Here is an 18,491-nt window from a genome sequence, read left to right on the forward strand (position 1 = left end):
GTGATGCCAATGAACAAAGTTGATTATATAAAATGTAAAAATGAATCCCCTTTTAAATGGCAATCACAGGCTATACGTTACCTTGGTATCAGGATAGAAAATTTAAATCATTTGTATAAATTAAACTACCAACTATTTGTCAATAATAAAAAAAAACAAGAAGATTTGGAGAAATGGAAAGATTTACCATTAACTTTAATAGGGAGAGTAAACTGCATCAAGATGAATTTATTTCCATGGCTACAATATTTATTCCAACATCGATTCCCTTGACAGGGGAACTTTTTATGAAATTAAATAAATTAATAAGAAAGTTTTTATGGAAGGGTAAAAAATCAAGAGTGGCTTTGGAAAAATTAACATGGGTGTATAAACAAGGAGGATTGCAGCTATCCAATTTCAAAAACTATTACAGGGCAGCACAGTTAAGATATCTATCAGAATTTTATCAGACGGGAGAAAAACCAGATTGGCTCAAGATAGAATTATATAAATTAGGATAAAAGGTCCTGGAAGATTTTCTCTATAAATGGGATGAGAAACTGCTGCAACACAGCAAGCTACCAATACTGCATCACATTCTAAAAACATGGAAGAGAATACATCTGGAACGAAAGATAATTAATTATCAAATACCAAAAATGTTACTAAAGCAAAACCCATTAATACCTTTTACAATAGACTATTTTTTAAGGAATGGGCTAGAAGAGGAATTGAAAGAATAAAAGATTGCTTTTTGGGAAATAATTTATTAACATTTGAACATTTAAAAGACAAATACAGAATATCACATAATACAATATTTTCATACTATCAGTTGAAAACTTATTTAAAAGAAAAGTTGGGAACAAGCCTAAGATGACTTGAGAGTAGCTGCTATGAATACTTAATTGCAGATACTGCGATGGTTTAAAAAAAATATTACAAATATCTACAGCAAATTGCAATACAAGGAAAATAATGAAGTAATGTATAAACCCAAACAAGGTTGGGAAAAAGATTTAAATATACAAATAAAAAATAAAACATGGAAGGAACTATGCATAGGAACCATGAGTAATACAATAAATATTTGGTTTTGTATGATACAATACAATTGACTACATAGATTATATGTTACATCTCAAAAGTTAAAAGAATGGAATCCAACAATATCGGACAGATGCTTCAGTTGCAAACAAGAAATTAGAAAAAAAAATACATGCAATTTGGACATGTACAAAGGTTAGAATTTTTTGGGAGGATTTAAACCTAATATTAAATAGAATTACAAAAAATAGGATACTAAAAGATCCAAAAATCTTCCTGTTCAACAACATAGAAGACAAAGAATTAGGCCTAAAATTAGACAAGGCTCAAAAAAGATTTATTATGATTGTGCTTTCAGTAGCAAAAAAAGTGCATAATGATAACTTGGAAAATGGAAGCAACCTTAAAAATACAACACTGGTGCATAGAAATGAACGAGTGTATTCCATTAGAAAAAATCACCTACAATCTAAAAGACAAATAGACTTTATTTGAACAAATTTGGGAACCACACATAGAGTATATTAGAAACTGTCGATTTCAGATCTCCAGCTCTTAAAGTGATAAGATGCGAGTACGAAAATACTTAAATACGGAATTTTGGACGACACCATTTCTTTTTCTTTTCTTTTGTGTTCTTTTATTGTTTGTTTATTTTTTCTTTCTCTATTTAATTTCTTGCTTGATGTTATAGGGGGTAGGGAGGAGGGGGGGAAAGAAAATGTTACTGTATATTTTAATGATGAATATTTGTATATATTGTTATTGACATTCTTCACGGAGAAGTATTAAATAAAAAAATATTTTTAAAAAATGATGGCATATGGGCTTGGCATTAAGTCACCTTTTAATTTAATCATTGTCTTGAATGTTATCTCCAAAAAATTCTGCAACCTCAAAATAAATCCCTGAACATTTAATTTAGTGACACCACTGGTCTTCTGGCCCACGAACCTGTGTGTCCCAACCACACCCATGTGACCTATTAACCTACTTACCCCATACACCTTTGGAATGTGGGAGGAAACAGTATCACCTGGCAGAAACTTGCATGGGCATGGTAAGAATGTGCAAATTTTTACTTTCAGTGGTCACTGGCGCTGTAGCAGAGTTGGCTAACGGTTATGCTAACCTTGCTGTCCCAAAGTCTGCCTTTCCATTTTGCTTCTGACATTGTTACTGCTCTTTGTATATGCAGTTATTAACAGCCTTCAGCATCTTTCTCTTTTTGGATGTTCTCCTTAAACTCAAACACCAGCCACAGCACCTAATAGCCTGAATATGCCTAAGATTGACTGATCTTGGAAGCTCAGGGCTAGTCAGTAGTTGGAGGGAAGACTGTGTAGGGACACCAGGTGCTGTAGGTCTCTGTGAGGGGTGCAGAACAAAGTAATAACTCTCTGTCTGCCTTACAGTAGACAAAAGAACTTCTTGCATGTTGCATGACAATAATGGAATCTTTATATCTCAACTCAACAAATTATCCTCCACATATTTAGAAATCTTTTTTGGCCACTTGTCATTAATTTCGATGCCTAATGTTACTTAATTCTACTTTGCACCTGCAAAGTGTTTTCAAAGCACCAGACAATGATGAAATACCTTTCAAGACACACCAGAGACCGAGCAGTACTAATAAGCTCAACATATGAGGATCTCAGCTGGTCAAACAGCATCAAGCTGTATAGTCTGCTGATGCTTGACTTACTGAGTTCCTCCAGCAGGGTGCATGGGACAAAGTGTCTTTAATAACTACAATGTAACCCTCAAAATTAGACACAGATTTTATTTCTTTGTCCTTGTTTCTATGTGGAGTACATCTGGATGCATCTTGATCAGCAAATTTGTGTTGGAAGTCTGAATATATAACCTTTCATGACTAATTAGTTAATTTTTCCCCTCTGCTCAACCTTGGTGTCTTGGGCTTGGTGTTGCAGTTTCCTTCGACTTTTCTATTCATTGTTGAACCATCGACCAATCTGTGAATGGAAGTAACTTTTTTTAAATGAACAATTTGCCTTTTTGGGTTCTCCCAAGTTTTTTTTAATGTTGGCTTGAAGTTTATGCTCCACCTATGGTGGCTAATAGGGCTGTTCTAATTGCAGCCCCCATGCCTTGGACCTCCTGATGAGATGTGCAAAGTACAATGTACAGGAAGGTTATCTCCTCCATGTTATGATGACCGCCTTCTTGAAGCAGCACCTGATGTGGATGCCTTCAGTGGATGGGAGGTCAGACCCTCTGATGGACCTGATTAATTCCTGTTTTACTTTGCCTTGCCGCATGTGCAGAATTTGGTAATTATGAGTTTGTGTGAGTCGAGTGTCTTCAGTGGGTTCTCGGTCTGTAATGGAGTCCAATAGAATGTACTGGAGGGTAGATGTGAGCTCTGAGCTTCTGCAGTACTGTGTGACTCTGTCTATAAAACATTGTTCCAATACAGAGTGCTGTTGGTCGTATAATGTCATTCCTGAAGAGTTGATAGCCTTAGAGCAGGGGTTCCCAACCTTTTCCTTCCTCTGTACCCCTTGGGTATTTTTATAAGTTCCCGTGTACCCCTCAAAATTAAGGATTAAAAAAAAACAACATTGTGCAGTCTGACTGCAGATTACAACACCATGTAGTGGTTATTCTCTCAGACCTAATGTACCCCCCGAAAAGTGCAAATGTACCACAGGGAGTACATGTACCCCAGTTTGGGAATCCTTGCCTTAGGGTAACAATCATCATTCATATCCAATATTACAGATATTAAGTTATGTATTTAGCAGTTAAGACTGGTCTGTACATGTTTGACCCATTGCCACATGTATGTAGTAAATAAATATGATTTTTATACTGCAATATTCTACAGTTAATAATCAAAGTGTGAGTGGTAATCTTGCTATCTTATGCCACCCCCTCCCAACCTCCAACCTGTGCCCTCATAGATAATCAAAATATTTTATTCCCACCACATTCTCAGTGATGTATGTACATTTTTTATGTTGTTCAGAAAATCCTTTGTGATCACACCATTAGACTGTAACCTAATTCCACACTTCATGCAAACTAGTTTATGCCATTTTCTCTGCCTGCATCCATTTCTTCGTGAAAGCTGCCCACTCTTCGAGTGTTTAACAAAGGCTTGACAGCCATAACCCTGCGTGCTGGTTCTGGAATGATTGTGAACTGGCTTACTGATGTGAAGGACTCATGGGAGTTGTCCTCCAAGCTGCACAAGTCTTCTAACTGGGAATAAAAGCGAATGCAAAGAAGGTTTCTGACCCTCTCCAACGAAGCTGAAGTGATTGAGCATGAAGCAAAATGTGCAGCATGACCCTTGTAGTCCAACGTTAAGGAAATGCTGGAAATATCTGTATAGACAATACCTATAATTTAGCTTAAAGATGATGCAAATTGAAGAATAATTAGAAGGCAAATGTGACTTGAAACTAAACAATTTAACAGCCTTCTGAACACCACCTTGCCAGGTTATTAGAGCTTGTGTTGCAATCCAAAATCTTAACAATTTGTTCAGATTTCTCCGTTTGATGAAACTGATCATTTTTTAAAAAAAAATCAGGGTGGCAATAAGATAGCAGCTGCAAGAATCAATTGCCATATGGGTAACTTTGCAATATGTGGCTATGAGACAATGAGGTCATGCCCATGAATTTTGAGATGTTTTAAAGAATGCAGGGAGAGGCACAGTGATTTGTGAAGGTTCCCCCTCCCCCCCCCCCACCTCCTCTCTGCTGTTGATTTGTGGAGCTTGTCAGTTGTTTTCTTACCATCACATCGATTCCATGCTTTGGTAATGAATAAAGCTCCTCTACTACTTACTGCAATATCAGATGATCATATTGAAGGAACACTAGCATTCATGTCAAACTTGGGGGTAAAAAAAATAGGAGATTGGGTCCATTTAGATTCCAAATTTTTACTGCAATGTTCTGAGGATCAATACGCATATTTCTTGATTTAAATGTGCTACATTTGGAACAGACAATAAATCTAGAAGTTAGAATTTGATATGAATATGATTAAGCTGAAGAAATAATCAAACTTGTCAGGAAAAATATGCTTGTGTCGAATGGCAGAAGCAGCCACACATCCCATCAGGAGATAGCTGAATGATTCCCAGAAGAAGTTTTACATGATTACTAGCTGACAGATTTATCTGAGCTGAATTAACAGTCACTTCAAATAAGCAAGTTCAAAAGAGAGGTTAGAATAAATGATCCAAACAAAGTGGCATACAAAGTAATTCACATCTTTTAGCTAAATGTGGTTTAAAAATTATCTGGAGGTGAATAATCAATTTAGAAATGTTATTTTGTTTTAATATATCATCTGATGATGTCTGCTATAGTTTGGGCTTGTGTGCTTTGATTTTTTTTTTAATGTGAAAAGTCATCATCGGGGAACCAAGGGCATCTGAGGGAAAAGTAACTATTTCTTTAGCATGGGAATTTGAGGAACTGCTCACATCTGCAGAAGGAGTGAACAGGAGATGTTAATTTAGATGTTAATGTAAAATCAAGTGCAGGTTAAATAAAGAAATCATAGATTTGGAGATGGTATAAAAAGATTCAGAAAGGAAATGTATTCCCTTTGGTAAATTCTCAAACAGTATTTACTGAACTAATAAGATTCAATGCCTTTAGTGATCACTTCTCAATAGAAAAATTTGTCCAATGTATTTTTAAAGAGAATAATAATTCTTAACTCTGCCATTTATGACAGATTTGGTAGTTCAATACCTCAGGTCGGCAGGATCAAGCATTCCAATATTTGCTCTCCAAGAGTTAAGCGCTCAGAACTCAAAATGTATGTCAATAACAAACACTGCCTGTCAAATAGGGTTCACACAAAGATAACTGGCGATAAATTGACGAACAAGGGGACATGGTGTTCAAATTCATATTTCACTGAAAGTGGCAGCATGTAGTTTGGGTGTGAAGGAGCCATACAACCTGTCTGCCTTTGTAGGTTGAGACATACAAGTTGGGATGTTGTTATACTGCAACTGTGCAGAACAATGGGTTGACCTCCCTTGACTTACCACTCTATTGGGAACAATGTGGTGACAATGTAAAGAAATCAGTGGAGGGTATCACCTGGATTATTTATTTATCAGGAGACCTTGGATAGGCTCAGCTAGTTTTCCCTGTAGCAAAGGAAGAGGACAGTTAATCTGATGGAGGTATTTCAAGTATGTAATTTACAGGGTAGATGGTCAGAATTATCTCCCCCACCCCCCCCCCCACCACCAAAATGATGGGGTTATCAAAAATAAACATAGGTTTAAGGTAAGAGGGGGATTTGTGGGGAGAATGGTTGGTATCTGGGACATTGCTGCCAGTGGAGGGAGTGGAATTGGATGCAATCATTGTTTTTGAGTCATTCAGATAAACATTAGAACAGGCTAGGCATGTAAGATATGGACGTGTAGCCAAATGGGTTTAGTGCTGGTGGACACAAAGGTTAGGATAGATGTGAGCCAAAATTCTGTGCAGTTCAACTGAATAGGTATTTAACTTTAATTTATTTTAATTTAAACATACAGCCTAGTAACAGGTCATTTTGGCCATGAGTCCATTCCACCTAATTAACCTACAATCCCCAGTACATTTCAAACGGTGGGAGGAAACCGGAGCCCCCGGGGGAGAACAAACTTCTCGCAGCGCGGGATTTGAACCCCAGTTCCAATCACTGGTGCTGTGAGGGTGCTAACCACTTTGCCAATCATTCTGCCCTACTCCCTACTTTTTCTGCTATTTTAGATACAACTGAAAAAGTACTTTCTCCATTCCTGTGTTTTTTTAATATATATATAATATATATATAAAATTTATATATATATTATATATACATATATATATATACAATTTTAAAAATATATATATATATAGGAGTGTGGGTATGACAACGGCTCTGTATACGCTAATCTTTGTGAGGTTTTTCAGTTGGTTGTTTTTCCAGACTCTTTTGTGTAGTCTTCCAAAGGCGCTATTTGCCTTGGCGAGTCTGTTGTCTATCTCGTTGTCGATCCTTGCATCCGATGAAATGGTGCAGCCGAGGTAGGTAAACTGGTTGACCGTTTTGAGTTCAGTGTGCCCGATGGAGATGCGGGGGGGGGGGGGGGGGCTGGTAGTCATGGTGGGGAGCTGGCTGATGGAGGACCTCAGTCTTCTTCAGGCTGACTTCCAGGCCAAACATTTTGGCAGTTTCCGCAAAACAGGACGTCAAGCGCTGAAGAGCTAGCTCTGAATGGGCAACTAAAGCGGCATCGTCTGCAAAGAGTAGTTCACGGACAAGTTGCTCTTGTGTCTTGGTGTGAGCTTGCAGGCGCCTCAGATTGAAGAGACTGCCATCCGTGCGGTACCGGATGCAAACAGCGTCTTCATTGTTGAGGTCTTTCATGGCTTGTTTCAGCATCATGCATATATATAAAAAGTACTGTAATCACTGAACTTTTTTTTTCTTTGCTCTTGTTTGAAGCATCACGCAGATGTACTAATAGTGGGCGTTATATGTCTTTTCTCCTCTTACTGCCATGAAATATTTCGAACAGTTTCAACTTCATTTGGAACTTCTGCCTTACCTACCCCCACTCCTTCCTTCCAAGAAAACTAAGTTTGTCAATTGAGCCTTTTTCTGTAATTACTGCCTATTAATCCTTCTGATCTCTCATCCCTAAATCCACCTCTAATCCCTCCATCTATTTACCAACATTTTACCATCAGTGTATTGAAAGCATATAAAGTTGTGCTTTAAGCAGAACCATCAATATAATTTGACTGCAGTGGTTGGCAAAACTTAGATAGGCACAAATATATTTGTTCAAGTTCATTTTCTGACTAGATATATGACCTGACGAAATGATGTTTCTCCACACACACATGCACACAATACATAGTACTTCAGAATTTCATATCTACATAAAGTATAATTTAAAATAAATATATAAATGCTTTGCAATGATTTGCTCAGTTACAGGATAGTATTCATCAATCTCACAGCTTGCAGGAAAAAGCCTAATCTGGCAGTTCCAATTTTGATGCTCCTGTACCTCCTTGATGGGAGTAGGTCAAAGATACTGTGTGCTGAATGGAAAGAGTCCTTGATAATTCTTGGAGCCTTATTTAAACAATGCTCCTGGTAAATATCATCAATAGAGAAAAGGAAGACCCCAGTGATCTTCTTGGTCATTTTGATGATCCTCTGTGTTGACCTCCATACTAATACCAAGCAATGATGCAGCCAGACAGGACATTCTCAATAACACCCCTGTGGTCTGTGGAAGGAGATCAAGACTGGGCCTGGCAGCCTTGCCCTCCTCAACAACGTTGTTGAGCAATGTTTTTCAAAGATTCTGTGAAAGTCTGGTGGAATGTGTGGTGCATAATAAATGAAGTAGTTTGGATCATTCCCAAAATCAAATGCTGACAACGTGAAAACTAATTTGGCTTCCTTCCTTTTGTTATCTGAAATTTAAAATGTTACTTCTGTTTAAAATTTTGCATTTATCTACACCTCACCTGCAGTTAAATACCTCACATTTGCTGTCCTTGTTATTTAAATGCAATGTGAAAGAAAACACAATAAACTTAATTTCCTTGCTTAATGTTGCTGAACATATCACCTTGCAATACATTGTTCCTGCCTGTTAGTAATTTCTCCACTTGTTCAGCCATCTTTCTTTGCTTAAAAGGAATTGTGACTTCATGGAACAATATTCACAAGCAAAGAGATCCAAACAGCTTGGGTCAACAAAGGGGCGGGTCTCACTGAGGGGCTTTCTCTTCACTTGGACGTGGCCTGATCGACCATATCTAAGAATAAACCATGAATCAGGAAGTTTGCAACCAAGTGCAGTAAAGTCATATTATGCATATATGGTAATATTGACTCCACAAGCTAGTTAGTGATTCTTAAATGAAGAATGAGCTTCTGGAGGAACTCAGCAGCATCTGAATTGTAAATGGGTATGGTGGACAGGTGGTTGCAGTGCTAAATTACAACTCAGTGCCTATGGATATAAATGGTCAATCAACAGGAGGAACTCAGCGGCATCTGAATTACAAATGGGTATGGTGGACAGGTGGTTGCAGTGCTAAATTACAACTCAGTGCTTATGGATATAAATGGTCAGTCAACAGTTTGAGTTGGGACCCTTTATTGACACTGATTTTTTGTGTTTCTCTTGGTAATTTTAGTTTTTACTGCTAATAGTACTTTCAGTGGCAGTGAATTGGCCTGGTTCTGTTTTAAGTGCTGTGTTGTTGTGCAGGACATGATGACAGTATGCTGTTGATGGAACTTTGGAAGGCAACAATAGATTGGGTCATTCAAGACCAGAGAAACGTCAGTTGCAAGGTTCCAAGAGTAGTTGTTAAAGTAACCTATCAACTTAACTCACTGTCCTTGAGTTGCACTCTCTCCGCATAAGATGTAATTTTGAGATGCTGGGAAAATACAAATCACCTCAACAAGTTTCTCTTTTGCTTTTTTCCATTAAACACAATGGTGGGTTACAGGTACTAGTCTTAAAATGCCAAAACACAAGCATCCCATAGTGCCTTATAAAGGTTTATATAGGTCGGCTCAACAACAACGGGCTGAACATAAAGCTTAATTATATTAAGATCAATTATGCATGATTAATTTTGTTGAAATATAAAATCACAATACATTGATTAGGATTTAGGGCAGGTCCACCATCACTCGATGCATCTTGACGTAACTGTCCTAATCCTGGGGATGGTTCCTTGCAAGTGTGAAAGCATTCAGTGTCCCATTTAGGAGTGGTCAAGTGTGAAAAGCCAAATTGCCATTCCTATCCCAGGACACTGAACAGCCAATTTAGTGGGCTAAGCATGAAAAAAGGGGCTAATGGCTACTCTGTAAAGCCTCTATCCCAGATTTGAATATCTCTTGGATAATCCCATTTCCATTATTTATATTTCCCTCACCATTCAAATGGATACATGAAGATATTTGTCACTACCTTCTAATGGCAGCATCCTTTGTTTATCCTGTTCCAATAGCAAGATAGGATATTTGAATAGCAAATTTGCAGATGTCGAGGTGCAGTGTCACAATGTTGACTCTGGACCACCTGTTTTGGAATCAAGTCAAATATCTTTCCTGGAACCAACACACCAATGGCATCATGAAGAAAGCCTCTACTTCCTCAGGAGTTTGCGGAGGAGCTAGCGGACTTGTTCAAGTGAACCGGTATGGACTTGAAGGGCCGACGTGGCTTGTTTCTGCGCTGTAAATGGTTATATGGTTATGATGGAGAAACTTGGCAGGTCACACAGCATCCGAAGGAAATAAAAGGTAACCAATGTTTTGGGCCAAATATTTCTCCACTACATGTGTATATTTCACTCAGCCCCCCACATTTGTAGACTTTCTTATTTAACTCCTTGCACCTCCCCTGTTTTTTTTTAATGAATCTTTGATTCTGACGTTCTTGCTCTTTGGCATGAGCTTCTTTTATATACATAAATTGGGTTATTAATACTGGTTCTGGTTTCTCATAGGTATTTAGCCATTTGTGCCTTTTTAAAATTTTTTTGCTTTATTTTTTTTCTATCCACTATATTATTTGACCTTTTTTTAAAAAAACTTTTCTCCTCGTCTGTATGTCTGTATGTTCCCCAATTTAATTTTTGATTTTCTTTGAAGGTGCCCTTCAAACTGACACATTTTACAGTCCTCCAGTCATCAACATTTCAACGCCAGAGCTGCTATATCAATACTGAAAGCTTAAATCTTAGAATACTTTTTACTTATTTAATACAGCTCTTCTTATTATGAGGAGTTCAATGACTTTTATGTTTAAAACTATTATCTTTTGCAAGTTAAGAGAGCAACTCTCTATGAAAAGACGGTAAATTCCGTTGGAGGTGGGGGTGAGGAGAGCGGCTAGGATGAGGATACTCTTGAAATAACAAGTGCAACACATGGACTAAAGCAGAAAATGTTTTGTTTATAAACATCCACTCATTGATCTCGATTTAACAATGAAATTGTGGGCAAGCTTTTGAGAGCATTTTGTAAATGGATAGGGTGCAGTGCTAAATTACAACAAAGTTCCAGCAAGACTCGGAAGAGTGTGAAGTTTGAAGTTGTACATTGGGTTGCTGCGAAATGAAGCTCGCCAATTTCCGTTGCATTTTATTTCCAGGGTGGACTTCTGAATGTGTTCTCTGTGCGTTGTTTCGATGGCTTTTTTTAAAATTATTCTGTGTATTCCTTTAAACTTCCTTCCAAAGAGCAGGCGTGCATTCCTCAATTAATTAGCGTTGACTAACGTGGGGCAACCAATCTAAGTGTTGAATTACCCGTGCATGTGGAGGTGGGAGGACCGGCCAGGAACTCGGTTCGAAGAGCTGACACCATCTCGCCATAATAAAGTGGGGAGTGTTCTTAATATCATGAGGAAATTCACGGTTTAACTCACTCGGGATAAGTGGCTACGAAATTTGACTGTATGGCTACATCAAAGGTGCCATTGAGAGGGCGACCACTCACATCAGACGATACCCACTCCTTTTTCGTTCAGAGCGATTTTTTATCCTTCAGAGAGGTTTCGTTATTGTTCTGCTTGAAATGAGATGATCTGAGGGGTACTGGGTCACAGAAGCCCATCGCCTGACGAAATGAAGAAGACGAACAAGTTGCCCTTAAAACAAGGACTTGGGTTTTACTCCCAGAGGGAACGAGGACACTGGAGCCGGTTCACATCCGCGAACCTGGGATCATGATGGAAATGTTCAAGTCTTCCGTCTAAACACTGGATGAAGTAGATGGTAGGAATGGTATGTAATTTTAATAACAAACTTTTAAGGATGGTGAAAACAACTTTTAGGGGGAGGGATGTACATTTTTCGTCATCAACATATAAAGTTCTAGGTGTCGAGCGAAGGACTGTGAAATGGGAATTATGGCATTGTTCCGATAAGACCAGAAAATGCAATTCTGCTCCTGTTTAAAACAGGCGCCACAACAAGACCTTTACTTGACGCATTAGTGGTAACACCCCCCCCTCCCCCCAACAGTTGAGATCAAAAGGTCAGAGGACATAATAAAACAATGCACAATAAAACCAATCTTTTCTCAAAATTCTTCTATTTCAGTACAAGTTTCTTGGCGGAGGCGATCACCTGTTTGAGTCAGAAATGTCCTGGTTCAGCATTCTGCGTTCCTGGGCAGTGCTGAGGAACAACGGGGCCGCTTCGCTATCAATAAACGACCGCGTGAAATGTCCATTTTAAAAGTGTTCTTTTCAATCCCAACCACGTTTGCTCCGAACTTCACGCAATTCAGCGGTTAGTCAAATGTGATCACCCCAAACTTGAAAGAGGACCCGTCCTCTGTTCTTCTCAACCCCGAGAAACTGCCCAAACTGAGGAACCTTCTGTCCTCGCTGAACACCCTGAACAGAGCTGCTGAACCTGCCGGCCACTTCAAACACTGGAAGAGAAGTTTCCGTTCGTCTTTCAACGGCGAACGGTGGAGTCCTGCGTGGTGTTTGGAGTGTGCTGGATGTAAAATGTAGCACTTGGAAGCAGTGTGCACGAAATGTCTGAACCATTGTGTGTTTTAGTGTTGGTGTTTAAAGAGATTAAACGCACAACTCCAAATCGGACAATACCATAAGGCAAGCGTGGTGGATTCTTCCAAATTTTGGTTCTGCACGTTCCTGTTCGATGATGCGTGACCATGACACGAAACGTGGGCTAGACCAGTCTTCCTCAGATTGTTTTTATTACACGGGGGGAAATGGGATATCAGTGTTTTGCGAGTACTGCACTTACATTGTAACGTCAAGTGCGATGGGAATGGTTAATATCTGCAAAATCGGGTCACGAATGTTGAAGCTTAAAACATTAGGGTTAGGGTTATGTCCAGTTATTCAGCTTCGGAACTATCCGTCCTGCCCAACATCCACTTGTGTTCCCAATCGAAGAAAGCAAATTTAGCCGCTTTTCTTATTTTCAGGCCATTTGCTTGGTTTTAAATCAGCTCGCTCGAAGGAAATCCAGTTGTGGGCAACCAGGTTGCGTCGCACCTGGACTCACCCGACTGCGGGCTGGGACTTCAAATCTCTTCCCTGCATATTTGCATTTGCAATATATTAGAATAGTAGGTCCGAGCACTCGCGTTCCAGTTCTAGATCTAGTGTTTCTGAGCTGAAAGGCGATGGTGTGTGTGGTAGGGGGTGGATGGAAGGGAGTAGAAAATTCTTCCCAAGTCTTTCTAACGTATTTCGTTGTATTCATTTCAACCTCGGGATTATTTTTTGAATTGAAACAAATAGAAATGCAATTCAACTCTACTGTTTATCATCAAATAAATACAAAAACACTCACGTCAGCACTCCCCTCATAATTTAATGCAAGACGATTCAACTGATAAATCGTTTTATTTCTTTTCCCAAAACAGGAAATCAAAATAGTGTACAGAATTTCCACGGCTAATTAAATGCGATCTAAACCTTTGTTTCCGTAAAACCAAACAGAACGCGGGCCGAGACTGAATTTTGTCATTTTACAAATCGGAGTTCGACAGGATGAAATCATTTCAAGGAACCAAATGGCCACCGACCCCCCTAAAATCCCGCACCCGCGGCACTGGCAGACCTGCCCACAGCCGCTCGTGTCCACTCTCCACCAGGACTGTTGCCAACCCTGAACAAGTCTCGAATGGCCATGATCAGACCATTTGCCGAAACAAGAAAGGGGTTGCTGCGCGCACACAGACAGGCCAAGTCACAGCAACAGTTGATCTGGAACTGAACGCTGCACAGGATGCCCTGACGGATCTGCGCCGGAAAGGTTAAGGATCGGTACTCTCTACTTTGTCTTCAAACACAAAAGCGTTTGCAAATGCAATTTGAATGTATGTTAGGTCGCACTGGAAACTCCAATCCCCCTTCTTGTGAAGCAAGGATTCCGACCAAGAGAATGTACAGCAGATGCTTTTTTCCACAAAATTAGTAAACACGTTAGAAATTTACAGAATCCAAAGCCGCTACATACAGCACACGCAATGGGCAAAAAAATCCCCTCATCGGAACAACAGTATTTGAATCACGCAGTCAGGAAAATAACATGACAGCGAATTATACTTTACTAAAGCATTCAATGATCACAAGATGAACTTAAACAACTAATTCCCGGAAAAATAATAGACGGTGGAAATCGCTTGGCTTTGTCCACTGGATGATCAAAAGCAATTAGCAGAAGCAAGTCCCGCCACTCCTGCCGGGAAACCTCAGGGAGGGCCCCGACCCGAAACGTTCACTGACTGGGTCAGGGTGCTGCCCGGCCCGCTGAGTTCCTCCCGCTTCTCATTGCGTGCTCAAGATTTAAACATCTGTAGTTCGTGCGTTTCTTTAGCCCAAGAAATGCCTTGAAAACGTGAACAATTGGATTGCACTGTAACGATCCCGACCAGAGACTTACATCAATAACTAACGATTTATTTACTGGATACAGTTTTATGGCAAGTTCGGTGACATATAACCAAAAAAAAAGCACACAATAAATGGTGAGATAATGAAGGGCCAAATAATAAAAGATGTCGATTCATTTCGTATTCTGTTCATGTTTTCCAGCGGCTAAAGTCTTCCCACCGCACTCGCAACTCTCGCCCTCTTTAAAACCCCATTAGCCATCAGTATTGTGAACACGCCAGAGCTCGCTCAGCTTCAGAGATAGAAGCCGAACCCAATGAAAGAGGCAGCAGAAGGCACGGAGACCACAGGTCAACAACTAGAGATGTTATTATTGAGCCCTTGTTGAATCTAAAGAGACAACACTCAAATTTCTCGAGTTATATTCAGTCCCTAGTGGAAACTAGAATTTATGGTCCCCGCTCTGAAATGGGCTGTAGTATTAATACATGCACATTCGGACCCAGCGCCGGTGTTTTCAATGAACTTTTACGGGATAAAGCTATCGAATGCTTAGGCAAATGGCGATTCCAGCATCCCTAAATGTAACAATGTTACGTTGACTGTGAAGATAATGACAACAAAGTTTAATTTAATTCTGTCAACAATATTTTTGATGCCAGTTCACTGTGTGCAGTTTACATTTCTATCTCCTTTTCTACAATTGAAGAAGTCAATTATTTGCGCTATAACAGCTGTCCTTAACGATATTTAAATGGATAAAACCTTATTATAATAAATAATAAAACAAAATTATTGGACATTTCTCATTAGGCGATGATAATATTAATACTACATTTAAATCAGTTGTAAAAGTATAAAGAAGAATTAATCAAACCAGGGCGTCGCTTTTTCGTGGACACTCATATGAGGGACAAAGTTACAGAATGTCATGTATGTTACATTCTAAATATATTACGTGACCATAATGGAACCTTGAAACGAAACAAATAAACAACACCAGGGCTTTAAAGTTGGTATCTTGGGACTCAATCGTGAATAGTTTCACAATAAGCTGACATCGCAGTGTCAAATGCATGTTTCGAAGTGGCCAATAAAAGACCCGTAAACATCGCATTAGATCTCGTTGAGAAGAAAGCCAAGGGCACAGCGTTATGAATTTTACTGAAGGAAGAACAACTTTAGCTTGCTACTGATACAACCAGATCCGGGTCGTGATGTGACAGTTAAAAGAGGATAGTCAGTCACTTGAGCCTGGTCACTATCTCGAGAGAAGCAGGAACTTATTCGCCATTTTACCCGCAAACATGTTCACGTGTAAACATGGTCAGGACAATGGTGGGGGGGAGGAGGGAATTATTGTGAAAGATTATTTTTCTTTTCATGCTATTTATTCCTGGCCACCCTTCTCCCCGCCAGAATGCATACCAACATGATCACCTTTTAATCGGTCACTGCTGCTCTACCGCACCTATCAGGAATTACGGTTCAATCAATAGTAACCCAATAAAATCGGTCTCAAGTACATCCATTAAATTAATTTGTTATTTATATGTAAATGAGTTTTTTTCGGCGTTAATGTTGAATATTTAAAAAAAAACGTTTACACCAGACGTCTTAAATTCCAGAAACCCGAAATGTCACCGACATTAAAATACAGGTTTATATTTCGTCCCGAAACTATCACTTTGAATGGACTGCAAACTCCAGAGGGCAATTTACAAGAATGTACAGTTAATTCGCCACATATTCTCAAACTTGTTAGTTTTCTTGAAGTACTGGTCAGATGGGCGAATTTTTTTTTTGTCATTATACTGTAATCTCGCTGCTGCTCCAAAGCCAAACTCACCCGACGTTGGAACAAGGTTCACAGTCTGTTTCAACAACCTGTGACCACAATTACAAGGTTGATTAAGCAATGCGAGAGGTCACAAGTTTTTGTTGGGATTTATCTGGCATATACTATTTTACAGAGATCAGTTTCCAATGATGTTCCCGATCCACCTGTCCTCAGCTTTGAGTCCAGGAACAGGCCCGTACATCCGGGAAGAAAAGTTGCGAGGACTTTGTGGCAAAGTTTATTAGTCCTAACATTTGAAGAAGTGTTTTGCCCATCTCCATTTGTTACTTGTTTGATGTTGCGGACGGTCTACCAGGTCCTGCCGTACAGCAGGCTAGGATTTACCATGTTCCCCGTGTAGTCCGCAGTAGATGTGTCCATTTGAGGCATGTTAGTAACTGAATTGTGGAGGGTCGTCGGATTTGGCGACACTTGCCCAAGGTCTTGAGCTTGAGTGAGTGCATTAACTTGTTGACTCTGCTGTTGCGAGATTGCAGTGCTGGCGACGGGAAGGATCCCGTTGGCACCCTGTTGCTGTTGTCCTTGTTGGTTGGCAGTAGGAGTGCTCGAGGCGTTCTGGCACGGTTTACCGTCCTTCACAAGAACTGGCACGGCCACCCTCCTTGGAGATTGTTGCTGTTGGCACAGGTTGCTTTCTTGTTGCATTTGCTGGGTAGCCTTGTCCTTAGCCTGGCGCTTCATTTTGTAGCGATGATTTTGAAACCAGATTTTTACTTGTGTCGGTGTCAGGTGGATCATGCTGGCGAGATGCTCCCTTTCTGGAGCTGACAGATACTTCTGCTGTTTGAAGCGTCGTTCCAACTCGTACACTTGGGCCTGGGAGAACAGGACCCTTCTTTTCCTCCTGGGCGTAGCGTGTAAAGGTGCCATTGGTTTGGCGGCGTCTGCCATTCCTGTTAAAGCCCCTATTCCCGTCATGTTCATTCCAGAGGATGTTCCCATGAAGCGGGAAACTAGACAAACGTTTATAATGGAAAAAGAAAGCTCTGGTTATACAGCGGGAAGATGATACAGTCAGCAAAGCATCACTTAAAGTTATCTGGCAAGAATATCCAACATTGACAAATGTAATATGTCGAATATTAGTTTCGATTATTTCTATTGATATTCTGCTCACATGATAAAACGCGGGACAGTAAATACCGAACGCTTAACCGATTCGCATAGGAATGTTTTAAGTAGAATCGAGAGTTCAGTAGTGACAAATTATTCTGATCATTAGACAGATGTCACCAAACTACGTTTGTCAATTATAAACTAGTTTCCTCAGACCTTGGCCAGGTGACTGCTAAATGTGTGTGTGTGTGTGTGTGTGTGTGTGTGTGTGTGTATAAGATGACAATCCTCAAATGACCAGTTCGATTGTTGTTTGATTATTATGTCTTCCTAAAACCAATTCCTTACATCTTACGGGAAAGTTAACCTGTCACATAAACGGATGTATTGTATCAAAGCTCTTCTGGTGTGTCCCTTCTTGTTTATACTAATTATATTTTTCCAGATATTAAAAAAATGAAACTATTGTGAAAACTCTAGGACTGAATCAAGACATAAATCACTGCTACAATCACACGAGAACTTCTCTTTGGGGGAATCTTACTTGTTGAATATCTGGGATCCGGGTTCGATCCGTACCAGCCAGTTGCAGCGGCGCTGTTCCTCATGGTATCTTGGTAGGACGGGAGATCCCCCATGTTGCCAATGCTCCCGTTACAGTAGCCTCCCATGGCACTGTGAGAGAACTGGGACACGCCGTGTGGCATGTGGTAGGTTGTGGCCACCGTGGCGTTGTGACCCATGGTGTGTTGCTGCATGGTAGCTTGCGAGACCGGAGGCTGCCGGTAACCTCCCAGAGGAGGCGCCAGGTTTCCAGCACCGTCCATGCTACCAAACTTCTTGTAGGTCTCCTCGATCGGACTCAGGATGTCTGTCACTGAAAAAGGCGTTGTGTGCTTTGGGCTCAACGACATGGTTGAGCGAGCGAGCCAGCAGGTAAAATTGTCGAGAGGATCAAACCCGTGTGCGCTGTGGACGCTCTCCCTCTCTCGCTCCTCTTGTGGCTGACGACGTAAGAGGGGCTTGGATCCGCCTGAGATCCGATTGATCGGTTTCGAAGTGGCGAGCCCCGATTCCTCTTATCTTTGGTTTACTTTAGCCAGGCGCCAGGTTTACGACAGAGCCATA

The 18,491-nt window shown here is 40.1% G+C and overlaps 1 protein-coding gene across 1 annotated transcript; it reads right to left on the minus strand.

Moving 5' to 3' along the window:
* Positions 1-16,595: 16,595 nt before the first annotated feature.
* Positions 16,596-18,277, minus strand: nkx2.4b (NK2 homeobox 4b). Its single transcript, XM_069930415.1, has 2 exons — positions 17,908-18,277; positions 16,596-17,260 (listed from the first exon to the last, which is right to left on the minus strand). The coding sequence occupies exons 1-2, from the start codon at positions 18,275-18,277 to the stop codon at positions 16,596-16,598; spliced, it is 1,035 nt and encodes a 344-aa protein (XP_069786516.1).
* Positions 18,278-18,491: the final 214 nt, after the last annotated feature.

Source organism: Narcine bancroftii, chromosome 4 (assembly GCF_036971445.1).
Source record: "Narcine bancroftii isolate sNarBan1 chromosome 4, sNarBan1.hap1, whole genome shotgun sequence".
NCBI lineage: Eukaryota > Metazoa > Chordata > Chondrichthyes > Torpediniformes > Narcinidae > Narcine > Narcine bancroftii.

What these genes read in the sequence shown, in the direction of transcription:
- nkx2.4b (XM_069930415.1), bottom strand. Translation starts at nt 18,277, where the DNA reads ATGTCGTTGAGCCCAAAGCACACAACGCCTTTTTCAGTGACAGACATC. An exon ending in GGATCCCAGATATTCAACAA is followed by an intron (nt 17,261 to 17,907) that starts GTAAGATTCCCC and finishes ACGTTTGTCTAG; the next exon opens with TTTCCCGCTTCATGGGAACA.